The sequence below is a fragment of the Saccoglossus kowalevskii genome, chromosome 6 (genome assembly GCF_978046115.1).
Source record: "Saccoglossus kowalevskii chromosome 6, keSacKowa6.1, whole genome shotgun sequence".
Classification (NCBI taxonomy): domain Eukaryota; kingdom Metazoa; phylum Hemichordata; class Enteropneusta; family Harrimaniidae; genus Saccoglossus; species Saccoglossus kowalevskii.
The window spans coordinates 42,519,029-42,546,238 of record NC_140646.1 but is presented as its reverse complement, the minus strand read 5'-3'; the positions used below and the strand labels follow the sequence as shown (position 1 = coordinate 42,546,238).

Genomic DNA, 27,210 nt, shown 5'->3' with positions numbered 1-27,210 from the left:
GCCATTTTGAACCATTCCAAAAAACAAACAGAAGTGCATCTGGGTCCCATATTGTCCAAAATTTGAACAAAATGAATGTGCAACATGATGTACTATGTATATCTAAAGTTTAAAAATGTTTGGTCACGGAATGTTTGATAAATTGCTCCTGAACCAAATTTGTTAAAAGGCAGGCATTTTGAATCTGACCAGAAATGTCTGGATTTTTGTAACAAGTTTGAACAAAATCCATTCATATGTAACCGAGATGAATTTTTAGCAATGGTCACCAATCAACCATCTGAAATCATGAAACAAATGAGCTGATATATGTATCCCAAGATGTGTGATGTACATGTATGTGTTTTGTTTGAATGTGACTGGACCAATCATGTCTGAACAAGGAAGGGAAGGGAAGTAAGTTTCATAATACATAATAAAAGAGCTGACTATTGACCTACTAGAAGAGCTACTATATATACTATGTGCTTCAAAAGCAACATATTTATTTTAGGATAAATCATAATGCACTTTGGACATTAACATAAAATATCAATAATAATGATAATATTTATAATTATAAGGGTTCATTTATATTGCATATTTTTTATTTAGAAAGTTAGTTTACTTAATGAATTTAGCTGATTTAAAGATGAACAAAATTCAGCAATGAGTTTAGCTACATCTTGTGTGCTGCTAATTCAATGTGTTAAGTATCCCAAACACTGTCATAACACAGCTGCTATATGTATAAACTATACTATTAGTTACAAAACAAGATACTGTACATATATTATTATGCACAAATACTAAATTCTCTCGACAATCCTCGACACTACTGCACACAAATATGCACAGTATATGCACAATTTGCTTCTGTTACCTTGGAATTTTATAATCAAGAAACATTTTGACATGCTCAGCATTTGCTCTGCCAATTATATTTGCAATTTCCTGTAAACAAAGGAAAACAATATTAACTGTAGAATGGAACACTCAATTAAATATTCTTCAAAGTGTAATTATGTAAATACATTTACAAATTACACATCATTATAATATGGTTAGTCTGAATCTAGCAATCTGACTGGCTGTAGCACAGTCCTATATCTGTCAATAGAAGGTCTAAGATCAACTGATCAAAACAGGAAAACTTGTAAGTACTAATACAAATTATTATTGTCAAAAATTTTAATATATACACATTTTGTGAGGAACGTGAACATTCATTGCAGCATAAATTGACGTAAAAACATTGTATTTTATTGCTTTGTTTATGTACCGAAATAGAGTATGGTCGATATTATTGCTATTTTGTTGAAATATACTAGAATTGCTAATAATTTTGGCAGATGCCTCACCAATCTATACGTATGTTTTATGAAGTTTGTTTTGGCCATGAAATTACATTACCAAATCTAAAGCACACTATGCAGCGGGTAAATTCTAAACCCCCCAAAAATATATTAGAATGGCAGTTCACACAAATAAATCAAAAATCCTGGTGGAAATCATTAATGTAATACAATAACAGGGAAAACATACACTGGCAAAATGTAGTGATTATAATCACACATACAAAGAGAAGCATGGATACTACATTGTATAAACAAAAATGGAATCTGATATGACGTACACCCTGTGAGCCAGTAAGCATGATCATGATATAAAGTTTGATTAAAATCACACAATCTGCGAGAAACACTCCTATGTTTACAGACAAAATGGCTGTCAAATTGATTAAAATAACAAATTAACCCAATCTATATGTAGGTATCACCTGTGCACATATTACTTAGGTACAAACAACTGAATCAAAATATTAGTGTAAAATAGGCATAGGACATGAATAAAATAAACTACTAATTGGCTAGCTTTGTTTAAATCTAAAAAAATATTTGATGTGCACCTTAGAGCCAATACACACGCTCATGATATAAAGTTTGAATGAAATCACCATGTTCATCTCCGAATATATTTACACACTGTGATTTTAGCATTTTTGAGAAAATGAGTCAAATCAATAAATTTGATCAAATCACAAAACAACACAAAACAAAATACATATATGTGCAAGAAATCAATTAACATAATTTAGCAATTTGAGAATCAAAATGGCCACTAGTCAGTCATATTACAGACATTCAAAATCCTAATTAATAGACCCCAAATTTCTAAAAGAACCAAAAAATTGAAAAGCAGATTGCAAGCCTTGGTTAAATTTATTCCACATAAACCTACCTCAGTTGAGGCAGTTGCAATTCCTTTTATGCTGCCAAATTTTTCAAGCAGTGCTCGCGCCTTGACTTCACCTACTTTAGGAATTAGCTGTACAGATGTTAACACAGCTTGGTCCACAGGAACAGATTGTTTTCTGCTTCTAAATGGATTTGGATGTAGTCTGTTCACCTCATTTACCTGAGAATACAGAAGAAATAAACAAATTTTAAATCCATTTTCTTAATATTTGTGCATGATGCAGAAAAATGTCATTTTCAGCCAAAGCAGCAAATACAAATAACAGTAAAATTAATTGAGTTAATGTAACAATAATTATAACAATATTTATAACATGCATAATATGAAAATCTATTATCAACATAATTTCATAAATTCAAGCAAAAAGGGCTGTTGCTAACAATAATTTAATGGGTACATTTATTAAAATCTTGATTAAATTTCAATGTAGCAAGATTTTTTTGTCAGGTTTAATTCCGCCAATTACAATGCTTTACACCCTAAATGACCTACCAAATCAGGTTCATGTAGCCTTTCAACCAATTAAAGCCCACCTTACTTAGCCCTGAAACACAAATTCTGATTGGCTGCTGATTTAAACATGTGTTGTATATAGGTAGTTGATCAAATCCAATGTAAACAGGGACTGGAACCACAAACTACTTCAAAATTTAATCAGATTGGAAAAGGCATGTACATTTTTCTACAGAATGAATGAGTGAATGAATGAACACTCCCAGCATGCTTTGCTATACTCTCTTAATAACTTCAGATACACAATATACTTAACTCAATACATAATGTACAGATAACTTACCATCTCCATCAATAAACTACTGGCCTCAATCTGTGATGTAACATACAGCAATATCATTCCTAAATCTAACACTACAAACTTTTGTAATGCTGCAAAATACTGTTGACTGATGTTAGTCTTCTCAGCAAGAACAATGCCCTTCATACAATTGGCCTATGAACAAATAAATACAAAAATAAGCATCAATAATATAAATGTCTGATAAACTTGGATTCTGTACATGAGATTTTTAATTTATTGACAGGTATCTGAGACAATGGTAATCTATCACTTGTGAGGAGCTCAGATTTATTAATAGTTTTAATGAGAATCTGAAGATAATGCTTGAATTTTAACCTTCAATTCTAGACAATTATAGACTCATAGATGATTGTAATGCACATAAATATATATTTGTTTTGTCACCATTTTCACTAAGTGCATGCAAACTTTTATTCATTGTGCCCTCTAACAGAACTGATTTTGTAGAGATCGTGAATCAAAATAGAAAGTGCAAAAATCAAGTTGAGTCAGTTTAATGACTGCTGGAGAAGTCAGCTTTCAAGAAAAATATAAAATTGAATAAGATTTTCTATTGTGCCAGTGAATAACACAACTAGCTGCATCACAGCAAATCAGAGTATCTGTGGCATACCATATTGGCTTGGAGAGTGCAATGGTTCTATTTTATCATTGATATAAATCAGCGTTTTGTGAAACCTTAAGAAGTGCAGGAAATGCCCACCCACATGTTTCCCATTTTAGATCTGTGCCTACTGAAATGGGCAGTTATGATTTGACATTTTCTTTGCGATCCTGAAATAAGCTTTATAGAGACAATTTAGTTCATGTTATGTACATATAAGAGGTACAGTGTAGCAATAAATTTGATAGTGACACTAAAAGGAAGCGTTGGACAAACAGGAAAATACACAGCACTTAACAGGCTAAAAGTTTCTGAATTGTTCGGTGATTGGTGTTACCTTTACTTGCAGCTTGATCTGCATAATAATTTATGGGATAAGAATCTGGGCTTGGGCTGTCAATGTGTTTTAACCAAGTAAATTTTTGATATGATGTCATAATTATGACAATCACGCTAACATGAATTCACTCTGAATTTGTCTGTATATGAGTCGCTCCCAATTATTTTTTTTATCCAAACAAACGCCGCCATTCACGCACTTGTCCTCATCATACCCTGGCGCATTCACCTATTTAAACAGAATGTCAAATCATTCCCATGCAACTGTCGTTTATTTAGTAACCATGATTTGTTGTTGTTTTTTTAAAATTATTTCTCTATTTTATTGATCTCTATAGTTAAATGTTTAGAATGTCAAAATATGTTCTCTTTTTTTTTTAATTTTAAATGACATTTTTTTTACTCAGACGATCGATGAAATAAAACGTGTAAAAAGTGTGTAGTGACATGCCTAATAACCTGCTCAAAGAAACTCGGCATTGATCGACATAGTTCCATGGAAATAGAAGTCGACACTTCGACTGACTACCATATAAGTATTTGTGCAGTCTAGACCAATCCTGTTGTAGTCCAGCATAGTCCAGCAACAAACATGCGTCGGTGATGGTCATGGTGACCAGTTATGCCAGAAAGGACATATTTCGCATCTAACTCAACCCTATGCAACAAACTTGATATTTTGTGTTCATTAAGGTCCATTCCTCCTCAATGAACAAGTATATAAGTGGCAATTTAGTCAAAGATGAGAAAACTGTACAAGAAATTTGCCTTATTTACACGTATCGGCAATGCAAGCTGCCCAGCAAGTAACCTTTCTTGCGTCATAAGGGGAATTTTGGTATGCAAATGAAAAGCTAATGAGGAGCCTTGTTTTAAATACACAAAAATAAAGTTGTAGACTGAGTTTAAAACCAATTTTTTCATTTAAAAAAAAATATTTTATGCTTAGAAACATTAACATTGATAATTATGATGTACCAATCAATGATTTTTAGAGAGAAAATAGCAGCCATTTCACAGGCACTTTAAATATATTGCCTTCAGAATTTTAAAAACTTTCATGCTGGACTATACTATAAAATCAATTTATATTTTTGGTACATTGTACCTTCATGAATCAACCCCCAAAAATGTTTAAATGGTTATAAAGCCTGAAAAAAACACAAAAAATGCACCAATTGAATGCAACTTACTTTTCGAAGTTTGACTATTTTTCTTTTGTAACCGCTACCAGCCACCATTTCATTTTCAGATACATAAACTATGGCTGTCTCACTATCAGGATGAAAGTCTACAACACCAAGGTCATTTTCATAAACAATATTCACTTTTCCTACGAAGAATAGAAAAGCTTTTTATCAGAAACTTAACCTACACAGCAAGAGAATGAAGTTCAATGTATTTTTATTTGACAATTTCTTATTCTATGGTCCATAGTACAATCATTGTGATATCACACATGGCAGTGCAGTGTTACCAGCTGTCAGCAAGTACACTTAATAAAATGGTACCAGGACCAATTCTTACAGCCAATCAGTGTGATTTGTCACCCACACATAGCAGTGCAGTGTTACCAGCTGTCAGCAAGTACACTTAATAAAATGGTACCAAAACTAATTCTTACAGCCAATCAGTGTGACTTGTCACCCACACATAACAGTGCAGTGTTACCAGCTGTCAGCAAGTACACTTAATAAAATGGTACCAGGACCAATTCTTACAGCCAATCAGTGTGATTTGTCACCCACACATAGCAGTGCAGTGTTACCAGCTGTCAGCAAGTACACTTAATAAAATGGTACCAGGACCAATTCTTACAGCCAATCAGTGTGATTTGTCACCCACACATAGCAGTGCAGTGTTACCAGCTGTCAGCAAGTACACTTAATAAAATGGTACCAAGACCAATTCTTATAGCCAATCAGTGTGATTTGTCACCCACACATAGCAGTGCTGTGTTACCAGCTGTCCGCAAGTACACTTAATAAAATGGTACCCAGACCAATTCTTATAGCCAATCAGTGTGATTTGTCACCCACACATAGCAGTGCAGTGTTACCAGCTGTCAACAAGTACACTTAATAAAATGGTACAAAGACCAATTCTTATAGCCAATCAGTGTGACTTGTCAACCACACATAGCAGTGCAGTGTTACCAGCTGTCAGCAAGTACACTTAATAAAATGGTACCAAGGCCAATTCTTACAGCCAATCAGTGTGATTTGTCACCCACACATAGCAGTGCAGTGTTACCAGCTGTAAGCAAGTACACTTAATAAAATGATACCAAGACCAATTCTTACAGCCAATCAGAGTGATTTGTCACCCACACATAGCAGTGCAGTTTTACCAGCAGTCAGCAAGTACACTTAATAAAATGGTACCAAGACCAATTCTTACAGCCAAACAGTGTGACTTGTCACCCACACATAGCAGTGCAGTGTTACTAGCTGTCAGCAAGTACACTTAATAAAATGGTACCAAGGCCAATTCTTACAGCCAATCAGAGTGATTTGTCACCCACACATAGCAGTGCAGTTTTACCAGCAGTCAGCAAGTACACTTAATAAAATGGTACCAAGACCAATTCTTAATCTTACAGCCAAACAGTGTGACTTGTCACCCACACATAGCAGTGCAGTGTTACCAGCTGTCAGCAAGTACACTTAATAAAATGGTACCAAGACCAATTCTTATAGCCAATCAGTGTGATTTGTCACCCACACATAGCAGTGCTGTGTTACCAGCTGTCCGCAAGTACACTTAATAAAATGGTACCCAGACCAATTCTTACAGCCAATCAGTGTGACTTGTCACTCACACATAGCAGTGCAGTGTTACCAGCTGTCAGCAAGTACACTTAATAAAATGGTACCAAGACCAATTCTTATAGCCAATCAGTGTGATTTGTCACCCACACATAGCAGTGCTGTGTTACCAGCTGTCCGCAAGTACACTTAATAAAATGGTACCCAGACCAATTCTTATAGCCAATCAGTGTGATTTGTCACCCACACATAGCAGTGCAGTGTTACCAGCTGTCAGCAAGTACACTTAATAAAATGGTACCAAGGCCAATTCTTACAGCCAATCAGTGTGATTTGTCACCCACACATAGCAGTGCAGTGTTACCAGCTGTAAGCAAGTACACTTAATAAAATGATACCAAGACCAATTCTTACAGCCAATCAGAGTGATTTGTCACCCACACATAGCAGTGCAGTGTTACCAGCTGTCAGCAAGTACACTTAATAAAATGGTACCAGGACCAATTCTTACAGCCAATCAGTGTGACTTGTCACTCACACATAGCAGTGCAGTGTTACCAGCTGTCAGCAAGTACACTTAATAAAATGGTACCAGGACCAATTCTTACAGCCAATCAGTGTGATTTGTCACTCACACATAGCAGTGCAGTGTTACCAGCTGTCAGCAAGTACACTTAATAAAATGGTACCAGGACCAATTCTTACAGCCAATCAGTGTGATTTGTCACTCACACATAGCAGTGCAGTGTTACCAGCTGTCAGCAAGTACACTTAATAAAATGGTACCAGGACCAATTCTTACAGCCAATCAGTGTGATTTGTCACTCACACATAGCAGTGCAGTGTTACCAGCTGTCAGCAAGTACACTTAATAAAATGGTACCAACACGCTGTAACTTTTCCCAAGAATTTTAAACTTTTATTTTACAAATTCTAGACGTTGCACATCAATAAAATAACGCTAATAGCATTGAACTGAGATACGTCATCAATACCTCATTAATATTCATGTTACGTCACTGATCGTAGTTGCGGACAAACAAGTGTACGCACAGATAGAAATGGCAGCGAATACGAACGAGATGTCTTTGACCGAGGACGATGTTCCGGGCGCAATTTTTTTATATTCTTTAGTCGAAAAACATTCTGTGGAACAACTGAAGAGATGGCTGAAATGTCGAGGACTCAAAACGAGTGGAAAAAAGAGTATTCTGATACAAAGGTGAGTTCGATGTTGCATTTATCTGTACGCTGAAATTTACTACCGGGATTTCGATTTGCCTATCGTGTGTACCAGAAATCGTATTTTTCAGAATAATTGTACCCCATTCATATAAAAATTAAAAAAAATAAAAATGTGCTGTTAGTTGTTTGAAAAACCTAAAATTGCCATGTTTTCCCTCGGAGACCAGACTTAATGTTTCCTGGCATGACCGGAAGAGCGACAGCCGGCTGTAAACGGTCACCATAACACAACTGTTTCTGGATGGTCTACGTTCGTTTGTACACACAATATTCATGGCATATTGTTGTCGGGATTTCTGTTTTTATCTGTTTTATTATTAAAAAGTCATTGTAGCCAAGTAAAAATAAACACGGTCACAGTATTTTTCTGTGATCGCGACCATGTTTACTTCCTACTACTAATGTACTGTATATTATCATATTGACACCCTGTTGAATACGTGTGAAAAACAACTAGGAAACATTTTTTATAACACTGTCTACTCTGGAAAACAACAGTCTGTCCCTTCAGCAAAGAAAATTTCTATTTACCCAACTGTTAACACAATGTTTTTATTAATGTTAGGTAAAACAAATATGGGTTAACTACAGTAACTATAGTATAATAATGTGGTGTTTTTAAATGTATTTACAGGTGTCAGAATTGCATAGACTGTGGTGCTTCACAGCTTATTGATCCTGGGATAGATGATGGGTATTGGTTAAAGACGAAAGAAGCTGAGGCACGCTCCTGTGCTACTGTTAGTGTTAATACTATTTTACCAATTAATGGATGGAAGCCTCTGTGTGAACTAGAAGACAATATGCCTATAATAACAGATGGTCATATATTTTATTATATAGTTGAAAGTCATCCAGCCAGCCAGGGTAATAACATAAATAATGACTCTGAAGATGAACTTGATTGCCATACAGCTAAACCCCTTAGAAGAGGGGAACAGTTTTACAGAAGTGGCCATGTGTTACAAGTATATGCAGTACAAACAAATGCAACATTTTATGTAAAGGCAAAAGTGCAGGCCAGCATGAGAAGTGTAAGCTATTTAGTTACAATTGCTGTTTCTCCCAACTCTGGTTTTGTAAAAGAAGCTACTTGTGAGTGCAAGTCGTCCACCTTAGGAAGGTGTAGCCATGTAACTGCATTACTGCTTTATATCGCAAAATATGAAAAGTCGTCTTGTACCAGCAGACCGGCAGAATGGGGTAGAGGATCGAAGAATAAAAAAAATCCTATGAAAATTACTGATGTGAATTACAGCAACAGGAAAAAAACATCAGATGTCATGAACTTTGACCCAAGACCCCCCTCACTCCGCAATGATGAGCTCGATACAAGAGCTAAAAATGAGTTCATTATCAGCTTACAAAATTCCCACAATGCCTTACCATCAATGTGGGAAACTATCATTCCAATCCACTATGATGATTACACAATAACAGATGATCACATGAAACACCTTACAGCACAACGTGATTTACTGCTTCAAAACATCACAGTGAATGGCATCAACGAACTGACAGCAGGGCAAGGTGATAGATATTGGCACAATGAGCGACGTGTGAGAGTCACTGCATCTCAATGTAAGCAAATATTTATTTGTAAATCTGAGAGTGGTGCTGAAAGCATTGTTGGTGGTAAATTGTGGGAAAAGCCAGTTTCTACAGCAGCAATGCATTGGGGTCACTCAAATGAACACAAAGCCAGGAAGCAGTTTGAGGATAGACACCAGGATTTGAAAGTAAAGGAATCAGGAATGTGGACAAATAGCAAGCATCCAGGACTTGGTGCATCCCCTGATGGCATTGTGATGGACATGGATAACAACATAGTTGGTGTATTGGAAATAAAGTGCCCATATTCACTGAAAGCCAGTAAACCAGATACTTTCGAAAAAGACTTGAGTTTTAAACAAGTAAAAAACTTTTGCCTAGATTCAGAATTAAAGTTAAAAAGAAATCATTCTTATTATTATCAGTGCCAAATGCAAATGGGAATCCTGGAGACCAAAACATGTTATTTTGTTGTGTGGACACCCAATGGGATGACATGTGAACAACTACAGTTTGATGCCATTTTGTTTGCAAATATCAGCAAACGGCTTATAAATTTTCATAGAAACAAGCTTGTCCCAGAATTTTTTTAAATGAAAATACCACGAAGACTGTCAATGTTGTCCATTGATTAAGTACACAGAGATATGACCTGGGAAAGTATCACTTACAAGTATCATTTTTTTATTTACACATTTCAATTACATTTGTAAATAATGTATTATTTTAATTACATAAGTAATAAAGCTTGATATTTTTTGTGTTCAACTAATAGTGTTCTGTTTGTTTTTCATATGCAATACCATGATAACTTTTAATTCAGTCAGGTACCGGTAAAATTCATTATTTTTTCTTGTGACCGAGACAGACTAAATTAATTGTGAGCACCAGAATGACTGAATCAAGTACAGTGTGACACATGAAAGTTACTTTAGGAGTGGATTATAATGTGACTAAATATTATTGTGGAATGATAAATATACATTGCATACTTGTACTATGACAAATCAACTGTATTAATTAATAATACACTTTGTTTGATTCTTTCAGCGAACAATGGGCTCCTGAAAGTTAACAAGACAACCAGCCACAAACACCATTTGTGAAAACACTGGCTGTAGAGATAGTGGAATTTTTTTTTTTAGTAATCTAAACTTTTTAATGCGTTCAATAGCACGCTCTACATGTATTCTTACTCTAGCAATCTGTTTAGTTTGAATCTCTTCAGCTGCTGACAATTTATCTCTATTCCCTAAGAATGGTGGAATATTTAGATCTGCTTTTTTTTCAAATAGTAAGTCCCTGATTGTGAAACCCCTGTCTGCAAGGATCAAATCACCTTCGCTGAGCAAATCAAGAAAACCTGACTTCTGAACAATTTCCTTATCTGAAATTGACCCTTCAAAAGCATCAGACACATAAGTGATTGCCCCTGATGGAGCAATACCTATGAGTACCTTATAAGTAACATGGTTCTTATAACTAGAATACATATTGCCCTGCTGCTTAAAATGGGTAGACTGATAAACAAAAAATTCAGAACAATCAATTATTACACGAATATCTCTAAATTTCTTAAAACATGCTGGTAAGTTGCGTTTTACAATATCCCTTGAAGGAAACATATCACTTCTTAATCTAGAAAACTGCTTATACAAAAGTTGTATCCACGTTGTAACTACAGTTGTAACATGACCCTTTGAGATACCAAATCTATATGCAATATCCTGATGTAATAATCCTACCCTAAGTCTAACAAGTGTCAAAAAAAGTTCATTCATTGAATCAAGTTTACGTTCAGGCCCACGACGCAAATTTGGAGATGCTTCTTCATTATTATAATCTCGTTTCCAAAACAGCAGTTTGTCTCGTGCTGGGCCCAAAAAGTTCCACAGGCTCATAAACTGAAGCCATGTTAAACCAGTATAAAATTTGCATTTAGCTTCATTACCCTCAACATCATTTACACTGAAATAACGTTTTTCCACTGAAGTTGGGGAAATGTGATCAGAATTTTTCAGTAGTGTTAACTCATTTTTGAGGACTGTGTTTTTAACTCGCAAACGGATGAGCAAGTCAATCTCCTGGCTCTTGAAGTCTGTTTGAACACCTTTATCAACTGTCTCTATTTTATTGTCCTTACTCGAATCTGGAGTGCACTGACCATTGGCAGGTTGGGTGGTTGATACAGCTAAATCACTGACTGGGGTCCCATTACAAATCGCTTCAGTAGTATGTGGTTCTATAAAAAAATAGTATAAATTACAATTTAGAAGGAAGAAGAAACAGTTTATTTTGATTAATTTGTCTAATTGGACGTCTTGGAAAATATTATATTATGTCAAGGTTTACATTAAGACATGAGTGAACCTCACCTGTCATAGTGTCTGTAGCAAGAAGCAGTAGACCACTTGCTGCACTTGAAACATCCATTCGTTGCTGCTTTGCAGATTTTGGAACACCATCTCTTGGTTTTGGAGGTTTTCTTTTTCTAGAAAAACGCTGTATCTAAAATTTAAAACGAACAAAAGAAATTAAATAAACCGGATATGATTAAAGTACAGTGACTAACAGCTACAGTACTATTTACAACTCAGTGCAACTATTACTTTAAATCGTCGTACCTGTTCCCCATTGTATGTCGCCGGTATAGGATCAGGGTGCTCATCGGAAGGCCCATTTTCTGAAACAAAATGTTTGCTGCATATGTATGTATCTTTCTTAATACTTTCCACTGAGAAATCTTGTCGTCCACAAGCATGAACCCACGTCTTGCATTTGTCTAGGTTCCGGTGTGGCTTCGGAAATCGAAGAAAAATAACATTTTTCATGTAGTCCCGGTCACTGTATAGAGAGTCACTCTTACAATTTCCATGGCAGCAATGTTTTGTTGTAACCATAATGTCCAATAACAGTCCTTTCTTAGTAATGTAAGACGATGATTTCTGGACGATCCGGCCCTGGTCGCTTGCGGAAGCGAAGTGAAGTGGAAAGTAACGGCGACGACGATCCAACACTGCACTACATTGTCCGCAATTCAATATGGCGCCGGCGCATGCGCAGCCAAATTTCTATTTTTAGCCCTTACACAGATACCCTGATCAATGCTATTATTGAAACTGGTTAGTCGTGTGTCTATTTCGCGCGTAAAAAGCTTGGTACGATGTGTGACTGAATCACACTCCCGCCGGAAAAAATCGACCATTAGCGATAAAATTGCGCTGTAAATAAACATGGCCCTCGATATTTTGCAGGGTGCGTGATATAAAACAGAAAAGCCAAAGGGGAGCCAATCAACACAGATCTTTCAAACACAGATGAAAATATGGCCAATAAAATTCGCTGTAAGATGGTACTAGTTTAATATATGCAGCTATGACTCATGCGAAAGAAAATTGAGGTCAAAGTTTTGTCCGTTCGTTTTCTTATGTAAATACGGTATGTAATTTTTTTAAACTGAAAGTTTCACCATGTTTACTATTTTAACTGTCGTTTAAAACTATTATTGTAATTATTCATTGACCAGCTCCACTGAGAAAACTCCGGTACAAAATCGAGGTCATCGGAAGACAGGTCAAAAGTTGAGATCGAACGTAAAAATGGCGACACGCCAATTTTTGAGTCGACCAGAACTTTTCCTTGAAGGTCTACACTTCACGGGACGCCAATTTCTGGGTAGTAACATTGATTTCCAAAGAAACTAATTCTCGTACGATTATTTTGTGACCGAATTTACAAGGTCCTTTGTTATTTTACATTAATTTCGGCACATAATCGGCAATGAAGTGGTTGAATGCAAATTTTCTACGGGTTTAGTTGCCGGGTTCAAAAAATACGGCAATTATTCGCAATGCTTCAAAAGCGCGATATTATCGTTATTACGCCGGCATTACCATTAATTATTTGTGAATTGTACTTTGCACGATTATTTGGTATACTATTAGGGGAATTCTGTGTTGTTTACGTGCATTATTTTTGAAACCATATGCCGACGCTCTGCACTAGAAATCTGAGTACCGGTAGCTCATTCAAAGTTCAAAATCGACTTTACTTCTTTCGTGGCTTTGATTTTGAAGATTTCGAAAATCACATTATTATTACTTTATGTCATGAGAGAATTAAATCATCTCAATTATTTGTTTGTTTGGATTTTTTTTTCAATTATTTTTGCCTGTTTAATTTGTGTTCACTTTATTATTATTCAACAGTTGTTTATGTTGTAAATAAAATACACTTTTTAATCACAATTGTTTGTTTTCTGTGTTTTTTCATAGTTCTAACATATAAGTAATTAATTTCTAAACTCATTAATATACTCTTGTTAGACATTAGAAACAGATAAATATATAAATAAATATTGTTTGTTTTTTATATTTAGATATTCCAATATGGATGTGTCATTTAGAATCAGGGACAACTTAGAAAGTTTATTGTCAGGGCAGAAGAAGTTAGTTGATATTAGCTGCAATGTTCCACTAAGTTATGGTCTGTATTTAAATTTACATGATGATCTGCAGAAAATGGGAATTAATATACAACAAACCATGCCAGATATAATTAGGCTTTTTGACCCAGATATTGTTTTACCAGTGAAAATTAGCAACTTAAAACGAGTACGGAGAAATGTAGAGAAAGCTAGAAAAGATGGAAAGGAAGTATTTATGCGGCCTAGTGCTGAAACAAAACTAAATGTCACTGGAATTAGATGCCAGTGGACTCGGCTACATGATGCATATTTAAAACTGAAATGCAGCAAACGTCAGCATGAGTTAGATGACTTCCTAAGCAAGTCATACAAAGCTCCAAGGACAAATCCCAATGAAGTCAGTGAAACTGTAAGTGAAACAAGTAGAAGTAATCAAGATCTGGAAAACATTCTAGAAAGTTTGAGTAGAAATCTTGCTGACAGTTACCAAGAAATTAGCAAAATTACTCAAAGTATGGAAGAGCTTTCATGTGAGAAATTAGCTGCACTAGATAAAATTAGTGAAATGAGCAAGAAGCAAGACAAGTATAGGCAGAAATTGATTCAAATAAATGATTTAAAAGCAAAACTTGCAGCATTAACTCCCAGAAATTTCAACAAAAAAATTAAAAGGCGAGATGAGAAAATAAAGAAGATGACACATCAGATTGAAGAACAAAATAAAGTGATGAAAGAATATATACATGACATAAACCAATCAACAAGAGATAATGAAATACTACAAGAGAAATTAGATCAGATCTTAATGGAAAAAAAAAACCTTCAGAAAAGCAAACGTTACTGGAAAACAAAAGCCCAGTCAGCAAGTGAACACCATTCTCAGAAAGTGAAGAGTAATCTGGAACGCGTGAAACATTTAGAAAATGACAATATGAAGCTACGTGAAAAAATAGAAGATTTGATGGATGCAAACGAAATTAAAACCTTTGAAAATGGAAAGTATACAGATAGTATAAGACAGGTTTATTATGATCTTTTGATACACAATGTTTCAGTACAAAATTGCACAGCAGTTGTAAAGTCAGTGCTCAAGAACATCCTGAATGTTGATGTTGATAGGTTGCCAAGTAAGTCCCTGACATCCATGATGCAGATCGAAGCCCTGGTATTGGCTCAAGCCCAAGCTGCCACTGCAATACTTGAGCAACAGGATCCAAACACACTTCACAGTGATGGCACTTGAAAAAAGTTTATTGACTATGCTGGCCTTCAGGTTTCATTGCCAGACAGGTCATCATCAGGTTTCCAAGAATTGCTTAGTGGGTCAGCTGATGACTACATGAATGCTACCATAGAAACATTTGAAGAACTAGCTCAGTCAATAGCTGTAAACGATGAAGAAAAAAAACATATATACGCACAACTAACTCTTCGAAGCAAAAATATTATGCGTGACAGACATGTTGTGAACAAAAAATATAAAAGCAAGATGGAAGAAATGCGTGAATCTTTATTGCCTATTGTTGAAGAAAACTGGGACTCATTTGATGAAAACTGTGAACCATCTTCTATGCGGAATGCATGTATTGGTAAATATGGCTGCCGCAGCCAGTTCAGCATGCATTGAATTTGAAAAGGAAAAAAAAGATCAAATTAAAAATCTGGTGTGTACACTGATTTTGGGCCATATTTGGAAGTTGAGCTGAAAGAGAAAAATAGATTGATAAAGTTTGAACACAATAGATTCAACGTTGCATTTTACCAGGGAGCTGCATTGTACTATCACAAACAGCACATTTCAGATTTTTTGTCATCAGGATGATGTAATTCTACAAATAAACTCATAAGCGAGGTTCAGGCTGTTTTGGATGAACAGGTTATAATTGCAGAGTGCAGAGCCTTTGGAATTATTTCGAAGCTGGTAACTGGACCTTTGATGCGACTTCTGGAAAAAGATATGAATTATTATGATATGAACATACACTGGTTAGAATTAAAAACCTGCCTAGCAGACAACGCGATTGATGCAACACCACTGTTGAAAGAAACAAAGTACATTACCAACAGTTTAATAAACAAGGATGAAATCTATGCTGCACTATTCAACGAATGTAGTCCAGAACTAAACACATTAACATTAGAAAGTGCACGGTGTATCTGCAAAGCTATGCTGGTCATCGTAGAGAGACAGGTTGGTAATCAATTACCTGGTAGTTTAGAAAACCAGCCCTTTGAGTCATTGCGACAAGAAGTTGCAAGTGCACCCTTAACTAATGTAAGATCAGAGTCGGATTTCTCTGATCTTGATCACAATATTCACAGGGCGCCACAGAAAAGTCCGGTTTCAAAAGCTGGTTGTATCTGTTTCAACAAAAACAAAACCTCATTATATCTCTATAATTTGGGAACAGACATCAAAAGAAAATATTTATCAATCGCACGAAAACAAGCCCCTGAAAAAGAAAGAAGGAATTTGTTCACAGCAGAAACATTAAAAAAAAAGACTTTTGCTGCAGACTGAAAGACTGAAAAAAAAACGTAAACTGCTAGAGCGCAAAAGACAAATAAAAGTACAATTAGAATTACGAATAAAAAATAAGTGGTGAATTTGGGAAACAGAGAGAGAAGTTGACATGATGCTGACACAGATGAATAGAGTGCAACAAATGAAAGCAATAAAAGATCAAATATCCTACCATTGTCAAGTACTGAAATCAAATCTACCAAACAAGAAATTAGCAAAATGGCAAAGTAACAAAATTGTTTTAACTGTACAAGAACTTACAGACAATCTGAAATCAATCATAAGAGCAAATGGAGACATGCCAGAGTATGTGAAAGAAATAAATGATAACATCAGGAAAAGAAAAGCAAATGATGAAGTACCAGTACGAGGCAAGAAAAGAGTGAAGAAGAATGTACACAATACTTTTGGAATAAAACATGTGACTGTTGGCATGTATGTAGCTGTAGCATATGAAGCACAGTGGTTTGCTGGTGAAATAATAGGGGTTTCTTCTGACTCTACCACTGTAACAGTAAATTGTCTGGAGAGGAAAACTGGTGACTCATTTAGGTGGCCATCACGTAATGACATCAATAACATTGACATAAAATTTGTTTTATCACAAATTCACATCGCTCCAAAGGACAATTTATTGAGGGCATGGAAAGTGGACAACGTAACCAGGATTGATGCACTGTATAACAATTTTAAAACAAAGTATTTTTCATAAAGTTATAGGCTGACAATTTTTGCAGAAAACTAAAGTGTAATTATTCGATCAACGACATCATTTTAGGGTGCAATTGAATTTTAAGTACTTCATTGCGTAACTTACTGCGCGGCGATGTTGACATCAAGTGTGTGTTGACCGAAGTTTGACCCCCCAAGTCACGCACTGAACAGGCGCGTTACCTTAGCAATCTTTTTCTTTCATGCTCCGCGCGTCGATCATGTAAAATTGTTATTAGTTCTGACGGTGCTGTAAGCAAACTTGTATATTTTGAGGTCGTTTACTTAGTGCGCTGCTTTTCTAATTACGCAAATTTGTTTACAATGTTGTACCGACTCTAAAAATTTCAACATTGTAATATATCGATTTCATAATAATTACGCAAAGTCAGTTATTTAATATTGGACACAGGTGAAGTTTCCTCCGCGAACGATACAATGTGGTATAGATTTGAAGAGTAGTTCGGAATTTAATAATAGTTAGTACCCGTTGTATCCCCAAACTATATCACTCAAAACCACTATTTCGATCACTCCTGTGCCAGTGACCAGTGTTTGGGCGACCGGTCGGCGTTTTCAATGGGTCGGTGAGAGAAAAATTACGATAAAAATGCGGTCGTTTTCCGGTCGGAAAATACAGTGCGGTCGGAAATTAAGCGATAAGCGGTCGATTAAAAGTGGGAAGTTGGGCGAAATGATTACTGTAATGATATTAGCGTATTTCTAATTTATTTTTTAACTCAAACAATATTTATTTACTCACTGTTTACTATAGCTAGAGCGCTCTACGTGTCTTCATTTTCAGGTTAGTTCTTCTGCCGTTTTCTCGCAACCAACAACGTGATTTTTTTATTTGGGATTTCGAGAAACTTAACATGAATCGTTATGGCATTCATGCGCACAACATTTCACCATGTTTCAACTTTTAAGTACATGTAGTCAGTTAACAAGGTCTTTCATAGTAACATTTCTATGGGATTGGCGTACTAGCATGAATGGGTTCAATTATCAGTGTTCACTGATGACGTCATTTGACTGGCCCTCTAGAGGCGAAATGACACCAGGAAAAGCGGAAGTTTGTCGTCTGCTTCACATACCCGATATTTAGGGCATTTTGCAGCACATATAAGTTGTTTTCATCGACAGAATTCATTCATAGATCTCAGATTTCATGTACAGAGTGTCAAAAGCCACACCTCTGCTCCCCTTTAATTTACATTCAAAAGTGTTGAAAATCCAAAATGGCCGCCACCTTGCAAAAGACAAAATAATGTTTATTTCAATTTTGCACAAACTGTCTCCACAAAAGTAAGGATGCTATGAATCAAAACATACCGTTTATGCTGTCTATAAACTGATGTCATCACCAAGCCAAAATTTTACTGTGATTCAGTTTTTAATTTTTGAGTTACAGGTCTCCAAACTTCATGAATATGCCAATTTTCAACGGTGCCGCACCCAAAAAAAAGTCAAAAGTCAAACTGAATTTTGTCAAACTTTGCCTGTCTTCTGTGCAGATTGTGGTGTATTGTAAGAGACTACTTAGTTAAATTTTATTAAAACAAGTATAATGCTGTTGTTAACAAAAAAAAAAACATCTTTCCAGATTACATTTTCCTGGTGTTATCAGTGGTCTAAAACTTGAAAATGCTTGATTTGACGATTTTTCCAGCAATTTTACCAAAAATGCACGTTTTACAGTACATTCAACTTACGATATCTTGAAAACTACTGAACCAATTTTGTTCAATTTTTTTTTTGTTTTGTTTCTTTTTGACTGAGTAACAAAGTCATACTGTCAATGAAGCTATTTGGAATAATTTATTTTTTCACTGTACTCCCTACATATAATATGGAACAATAAGTACGTACTTATTGATGGAAAATCAATATTTTATCGCAATTGGTTTGACCACGGGGTGAAGTACGTAAGTGATTTGACTGATGAGAATGGGGAGGTTTTGTCAATCAGTTCCAGACTAAATTTAATATAAAGTCAGATTTTATTAAATATTATGGTTTAACGTCCTCAATCCCCACAGAATGGAAATCTGCATTAAAACAGCATACGTCGCCAAAGGAGACGAGACCTATTTGCAAAAACTATAAGCGATATAGCAAATTCAAATGTAATGACTACTACAATGTTTTAAGAAATTCAAAATTTGAGAAGGCCACTGCATTAAACACCTTTGCTAGTAAACAATATACAGATGATATTGACTGGCAGGAAGCATGGAAACAAATTAAACAGATAACAATCAATGAAAAAATGCGCGGATTTCAGTATAAAATAAGAAAATTGACGATGACAAATGCAAAAACTGTGACCTAAAAGAAGATTTAGAACACTTGCTGTGGGAATGTGAAGAAAGCCAGAAATTCTGGCAAAAATTTAAAATATTTTGGATAAATTTATGTGCCGAAAATATCAATATTTGTAAAAAAGAGGTAATCTTTAATTCTGGTGGTAAAAGTAACTTTCAAGCCCTGTGGAAGCACTTAATTTTACTTGGGAAATACGAATTATATATTGCCAGGTTCAATAATTCTAAACGAAACTTAAACTTATTCATTGAAAGAGTAAAACAAACCTTTAACCTAGAAAAAGCGATCGCAGAACAATATAACAAACACGAAATATTTGTTAACAAATGGGAAAATATAATGAAATACCTAAAAAAAATAGAAATACTGTAAAAATATATATATTTTGACCTTGTTTTTTGTGTTTTTGTATTTGTTTTATGATCAACTCTTTTTGTTCATTTTTTTTGTATTTGTATTTAAAAAAAAGTTAATCTGTATTCTGTTAGTTAACTATTATGCCAAACTGCAATATACGAATAATTAAAATCTGTACATTGTATTTATTACATCACATTTTAATATACGATTAATTAAAATATGTGCATTGTATTTATTACATCACACTTCAATATACGATTAATTAAAATCTGTGCATTGTATTTATTACATCACACTTTAATATACGATTAAAAAAAAAAAAATAGTTAACATATCAAGCTTAACATTTTCTGTCAAAAAAATTTATTTGTTATCATCAGTGATGTTACCAGCTGCATAAGGTGAATGAAATACATGTACATGTAACTTTTTGACATTTAGATTATTTAATAAAAACATGAACTGGGAAATCTCCCACCATGTTTTCTGTTATTATTATTGACCTGAAAGAATTATTGTACCTTTAGAATATAATTATTTCCGTATTTCTGTGTAAATTTGATTTGTATGTTTTAGGGTCGATTATGTACTTTGGGGGGGGGGGATTATTGCAGCTACTTTCTTAGTTTTATTTAGTGATATATGTATATATTATTAATTTATTTTTAATGACATTATTGAATATAATTATTTCTGTACATGTATTGCAACATTAATATTCATTATGTAATATTTTTATTTATTTATAACATTTGATTCATTTGTATATTCATTATAGGGTTTTTGCTTGATGCAATAAATAGAACATCTACAGTCATCGTACTGAAGTCACCTATTGTTTTTAATTTATTTATTTTCCACCTTCATCGGTCACATTGTGAAACAATGGACATACTTCTCCAGGGTATCAAGGGTAGTTTTGATTATTAGAAGAGGGAAACTGCTGCTTTATGGAAGAGCACGTTTCAATGTCATTGGCCACAGTAATTCTAAATCGATGTTGGTTTTAATTGGTGTTATCTGGTGTAGAAGTAATAACATTACGATGTTTTCGAGTTTAATAGTAAATTATTAATATTAAGAAATTAATAGTAAATGGTAGACTCCCTTTTGAATAACATCAACCAGTCTAACCTGGTTGACAACAATGAAATTCTAACAGCAAGGTAATTAGCACAAATTAATAAAAATATACAAACATCATTTATATCAACTTGGAAAAGTGAATTACAAAACGACAATCAATCAAAACAAAATGAAATATAAATAAATTAAGAACATACAGAGAATTACAAAAAAACAATTTTGCTTTTGAAACCTATCTTGTTACCCTGCAAAATATTGAGATGCGCGAAAATTTAAATAATTCCGCCTCAGTGACCATAACTTGAAAACTGAGACTGACAGACACAGCGGAATACCCGTTGCTAATAGATTACCGGGGTATGTAACCTTTGTGATCAGAATCAAGTAGAAAAGGAGTATCACCTAATGATGTCATGCAAAAGTTATACCCCCCATAGAAATGTCTTATTTGAAATGGCAAAAACCAAAATTTGTCACCAAAGACACAATTCATAGTCTTGTATTTCACTTTGATGTGGGAATTGGTGACAAAGGTCAAAAGAAATTTGGGGGAATACAAAAACGTAACTTACTGCACCTGAATTTCACAATGAAGTTTTAAACATTCTGGTTATCTCCGTGAGACAGTAACCTGTGAAACAAAATTGAGGGACTCTAAAAACGCAATGTATGGCACGAAAAAGACGCAATGTAATGCAAGTAATGCAATATCACGACAAATGTTTCGAATGTTCGCCCATTCTTCCATGTTTATTTCGCGATATGAATGATTCAGCAGAGCGCTTAGATAGGTTATTTATTAGAGGCGTCCGGGTAATCAAAATTTAGCGTGAATGGCTTTCCAAGCAAAAAATTTTGGGGGTAAAAAAAAAGAATCTATTTTTGCCCATTCATCCATTTTTGGGAATATATATCATTTAATCAGCCCAGCGGTAGTGTAGTTTATTTATTAGAGACGCCAGGGAACCAAAATTTGAAACGTGAATTATTTGGACGACAATTATAACCAAGAGGTGAGAGACTACTTACCACAGTGACATGCAGCTACAGTGACTGCGACCCCAATCATATTTTAATTTTAGTATGCTAGGGTAAAACCTGTGCTTATGCTATGAGAAATTTTAGTGGAAATACATTTTTGCTTATCATGGCGAACGCAATTTAATGGGAGTGAATTGCCCTACTAATTTCCCTAGTTGTATCAAAGACAGTACAATATACTACTAACTGTCTATGGTTGTATGCAGTGTCCAATATGGCGACCAAGGGCAAAAATATTCTTATGCAAATCAGATTTAGTTGAAAATTTGAGTTTTCTTGACAATAGGTACAGGGGGTACATGAATTTGAACCAAAATGTTATACGACAGCGACAGCCACTGAAACGTTATTTCACACGGCAAATGAACACGTCAGGCAAAAAAGACTGTTTCGAGTCCTGGCGTAAAATGAGGCACATACCATTTTGACGCTTTAGGGGAATGGAAATCAGTTGATTTGAGGGTGTCACAATAAGCAAGAGAGTAAATCGTTTTTTATGCTACGAAAAAATGCAGACCTTGAACGTACTTTTTGGACTTTATTACTACGTCATTTTTGTTTGATTACCTAACGTTTTTAGGTTACAGAGCACATACCAAAGCAGCCGTCCCTCAGCAAATAATGAAGCAAAGAAATGTTTGATGTCGAAATCGCGAAACTCGCAACTTTACGAAAACTGTGAAGTTCGAATTACTAAATGAAGTACAGGACGACGAAGCTTAGATATCCAAGAACCAACACATACTAACCGGAACACAAGTTGGAATTCATTAGTACTCTAAGTATCCAAATACATTTTAGTATAAGGTAGTAATTACTAACAAATTCTCACTTCTGGTCCGGTTAGAGGTAAAATACACCACGAATATTCACTTTCGAGATTTTTGGTATGTGTTGGTTCTTGGATATTTCAGCTTTGTCGTCCTGTACCGTACTTCATTTAGTGATTCGAACTTCCCAGATTGTGTCAAATTGGAGAGTTTCTTGATTTCGATATCGAAACCGCCTTGGCTTAATTATTTGCTGGGGGGGGGGGGCTTAGGTACGTGCTCTGCAACTTGCAGCACATGAACCTAAACATGTTAGGTAATCAAATTCACGGGAAGTTGACAATCCCTAATACTGCTAAATTGCCAGTTGTGAATTTTATCAGGATTCCCGTATAAAGTTACACATCATTCTAGCAAGGAAAAATATTGATTACTGTTGTGCAGGTTATATAATAAAATATGAAATAATTAATATTTCGTTTTTGTTAGTATATCTTTATTTATTAAAATATGTACACATTATATCTACTTGGGGTAGGTATTGCCAAGCAAGTTTATAAAATTACAGTGTTCTCCCCAGCATTCAATTTGTGTGCGGGGCCGCCACGCTGCTTTGCCTGCCCACCACTGTGGTCTCGAGCCGCCACGGTGATTAGTAAGACCGCCACAGTGCTTTTTTCATTGTTCATCCTGTGAACTGTATTACGAAATATAGAAAGAAATACGTAGCTATCAGGGATCTTGCCACGCTTCCGACCAGGAATATTGTCGGACGTACCGACCGACACGCATCCTGCCAGTCGTGGATTATAATTTGTAAACAATAGACGTAGTCGCACGATGTGGTAGTGGCTTATAAACAATACAAGTTAATTTTGTAAAATTAGCACCTCTTTGTTCGTAAGTAAATACTTTAACGATCGACGCAGTCTTTAGATTGAAAGCTAACATTTTTTCAAAATCAATTCCACCCCGATATAACATGGGCAAAGCGGAGTTCACGATCTGTTTACGCTACTCAAGAAAAAAACGTGTTTATTGTGTGATTGGGTAAAATACATTTGAACTTTTATCATCGTGAATCATGTAAAAACTCTTTCAAGACTTCTTTTACCTTTTAAAAATTGCTTATCACCTATTTCGAAAACCATCATGCAGTTTTCATCTGAAATCCATACCAACACATCGTGCTACGACATCGCTTTACTTCCGCAATGTAATTTTTATGATCACTACCATTCGGAAAACTTCGGGTTCTGCCGGCATTACCATGCGGTATTCTGATTGGTTAATGGCGTTTTTGACCCATCGGGTCAAAGGACACATGCCGGTCAACTAATACGTCACAATTATCATGGCGGTCTTTGTTTTTCACCAAAGCGATCGAGTGATCAAAAATAATCGCTCAAATTTTACGTTTATTTCATATAAAAAAATAAGTAACATTTTTTCATGGCATGACTGAGTATGAGGAATTATTGATATAACCAGTGTATAACATCGCGAAGTAAGTTAAGTCACGTCGTAACTTTGATGATCGTTTGGAAGTTTTATTTGTTCGTTCATTACTGTAAATGTAAACGTTGTAGAAGCTGATGGTACGAATAATGAAAATTTTTTTGAAGGAGAATGTTTTTGTAGTAAATAAGATCATGGAAGTCGAGAACATATTCCTGGCTGAAACGTTTCAAATGCGTTTCATTTAGCCTTTTACAATTTATTTGTTTGTTTGTTTTTAATAGTCTGCAGCATTTCCATTTCGATTTGACAATTTTTCATTTTTAAATTCAAACTCTTCTAAATTGTGAAATGTAATATTTTGACTCCAATAGAAAAAATATTTGCACTGCGACTGAGCTCATTAATATCCCAAAAGAATAGTGTTTATAACACTGTATGAAACAAATAAATATGTGCCACATTGTTTTTGAAAATATATGTTACTGTATGTGGATGTTAATATGCTTTGGTCAATCTCTATTATTATGTAAATGATATGCAAATTAGTCCGCCACAGTGGTTTAAATTCCTGGGGAGAACACTGAAATTATAAACAAATATTTTCGTAAATAATCGACACTGACCGCGAAATACGCCTTTGAGAAGTATTACTGATGAATACTTTATATTGTAATTTCTTTCAATTTGAATTAGTTGTATTGCAATGCATTAGTAATAATAATATTTATTGCATCTTTAGAAATACAGTATTTCTATCAGTACAGTAGCAATAAAATTATAATAAATAAGTATAATAGTGTAAATGTATACATTCCTTTATTTCATTGTTGACACTGAGTTATACAGTTTGATACGTACTACAATTTATCTATATTGGAAAACGGTTATGGGGATTATTAATTTCAAGAAACAATATTCAACTATCCTTTGCAACATCAATAAGATCATAATGGTAATGTTTATTGGTCTTTGAAACTAGAGACATTATCAGAACATGGGTCTTATTTTGGAACTCCTGCTAGGATGGTATTCCCAGAATAATGCCAGTTGTTAAAGAAACATAAAACTTCAATTCTCAACAAGGATGAAAGGACCAGTTACTTGGACAAAGCCCTACTCCCTGCGAAACCCTACAGATACGAAACCCACTTACTGCGAAAGCCACTCACCGCAAAGCTACTAGTCTAAATATACAATACCTAATACCTAATAGTTGTTAGTGTTATCTGTTTTAACATTTTATTGTATTTTTTATATCTGTATTTCTTGTTATTGTGTTGTTGTTGTTTTTGATTATTGACCATGGTTAATGTATTCCCAATTCATTAATTTGAGTCAACTATACTATACTATACTATACTATACTATACTATACTATACTATACTATACAACAAATATATTTTAGTATAAGGTAGTAATAAATATCTGATTTGTAACCCGTTTCATCCACTTCGGGGGATAAATAAATAAATAAATAAATATGTTATCAAAAAATTCTAATTTCAATGACCAATCCACAAACATTTTCTTACCGCGAAGTGACTGTACAAGTGTTGTTCCCCTCCATTTCTCAGATGCTACGAGATGTCCAGGCGGAACGCGACCAACGACACGCACAGGTGTTGGTTGGGGTTGCGAATCACAGAAACTGAAGTTTGATGACATTTTAAAAACAGGAAATAGTAAAAGGTGTTAAACAGCACCTAGGTCGTTTTGATTTACAGTACATCGGTGATTTATTTGCGAAATTCGCTGCCTCGGCAAATTAAACAGACAAACAAACCTGTCTTCTACAACTTTCTAGTGAACTATGACCCAAGTGAGGATGACGTAGTTCAACATTCATGCATTTTATGTTCACAAAATTGTTTCTTCTATAACCCAACAAAAGTTCATTGAACAAATACGAAAATGCAACAGTTATCAGATAAAATATAAGAAAATCACTAATAATGTCTTATGAATTACATTCAGTATTTTTAATCCGCGAGATTATTATTGAAAAGCGTAACTACACAATTCGCGTTGATTTTTTTAAAGGCCCCAAGAATTTTCGCGCGCATTTCGACACGTGATGTATACTTTGTATTCATTCTGTAAAAACTGTTAGCTTGGTGTCTAGTGAAACACTGTTTATCGTGATTCGTGTAAAGGTAAGAACATTTTACTGGAGTAATCTTAATGGATAGTATAATAAGATCTGCTTGTTGGGTGTTCTTGTGTCATAATAACTTTGGTAGTGTATTGTAATGAACTTTATGTGGTCCGGGACGTTTAAAATTGTTTTCTGTGTGTCTGATGAACAGTTTTCGATTCGATTCATTCAAGTTTCGATATAATATATGACCGAAAGTCACTTGACCGCTTGTCGTGACTTGTTTTCTTTTTTGTTCTGACGTTGATCTTTTTGTTTTCACACCTTGATATAATTAAACAGCAGGCGCAAGCTATTTACATACATTTAGCTGTTGGTCCATGGCACTGCTTGTGTCGACCTGATGGTATATTAAATGTACATAATATTTGTATGGTATTGTCGACAGAGTAGAGCTATGGTGACAGCCATAGAGTACCGTCCATGTTGACGCTGCAGTGAAACCATTGCGCAAATAAACATTGAAAATCGTGCAATACACTGTGAAACACGACTCCCAACGAAGTTCGATAGATTGTACATTTATTAAATACTCATCACAGTAACTCTTAAAACTTAATTATTCGAAATAAAGCCCATTCAACAGAGTATTCTTGGACTGTCACTCTAAAATGCAGCCTTTCACCATGTTGTTGTCATTACCTAATGCGGTTAGGGATTCCACAGAAAGTACACAAATTGTCAGGCATTGCGTCATTAACATATGTTCATTGCAACCACCCTTCCAGAAACAAATAACTGTTTGAAACGATATGTAGTTGGCAAAAATGTAAGTTGCAATTTCA

General features: G+C 34.8%; 4 protein-coding genes across 4 annotated transcripts in view; 2 read left to right on the top strand and 2 right to left on the bottom strand.

The window, feature by feature from the left end:
* Positions 1 to 449: 449 nt before the first annotated feature.
* LOC100366897 (Fanconi anemia core complex-associated protein 24-like) lies at positions 450 to 26,066 on the bottom strand. The gene is made up of 5 exons (XM_002731926.4): positions 25,803 to 26,066; positions 5,192 to 5,331; positions 3,035 to 3,187; positions 2,221 to 2,397; positions 450 to 933 (listed from the first exon to the last, which is right to left on the bottom strand). The coding sequence occupies exons 1-5, from the start codon at positions 25,933 to 25,935 to the stop codon at positions 859 to 861; spliced, it is 678 nt and encodes a 225-aa protein (XP_002731972.1). The 5' UTR covers positions 25,936 to 26,066; the 3' UTR covers positions 450 to 858.
* On the top strand, positions 7,745 to 10,330 carry LOC144344312 (uncharacterized). The gene is made up of 2 exons (XM_078006340.2): positions 7,745 to 7,988; positions 8,646 to 10,330. Exons 1-2 carry the CDS (start codon positions 7,828 to 7,830, stop codon positions 10,153 to 10,155), a joined length of 1,671 nt encoding a protein of 556 aa, XP_077862466.2. The 5' UTR covers positions 7,745 to 7,827; the 3' UTR covers positions 10,156 to 10,330.
* LOC144350612 (uncharacterized) lies at positions 10,226 to 12,606 on the bottom strand. Its single transcript, XM_085500560.1, has 3 exons — positions 12,187 to 12,606; positions 11,938 to 12,070; positions 10,226 to 11,804 (listed from the first exon to the last, which is right to left on the bottom strand). Exons 1-3 carry the CDS (start codon positions 12,460 to 12,462, stop codon positions 10,609 to 10,611), a joined length of 1,605 nt encoding a protein of 534 aa, XP_085356686.1. The 5' UTR covers positions 12,463 to 12,606; the 3' UTR covers positions 10,226 to 10,608.
* Positions 26,067 to 26,292: 226 nt separating the features above from the next.
* The window catches only part of LOC100367050 (DNA replication licensing factor mcm4-like), an 82,243-nt gene continuing 81,325 nt past the window's right edge, over positions 26,293 to 27,210 (top strand). The window contains exon 1 of the mRNA XM_002731927.4: positions 26,293 to 26,423. The gene's annotated coding sequence lies outside the window, so the exon portion shown is untranslated. The remainder of the gene's footprint in view (positions 26,424 to 27,210) is intronic.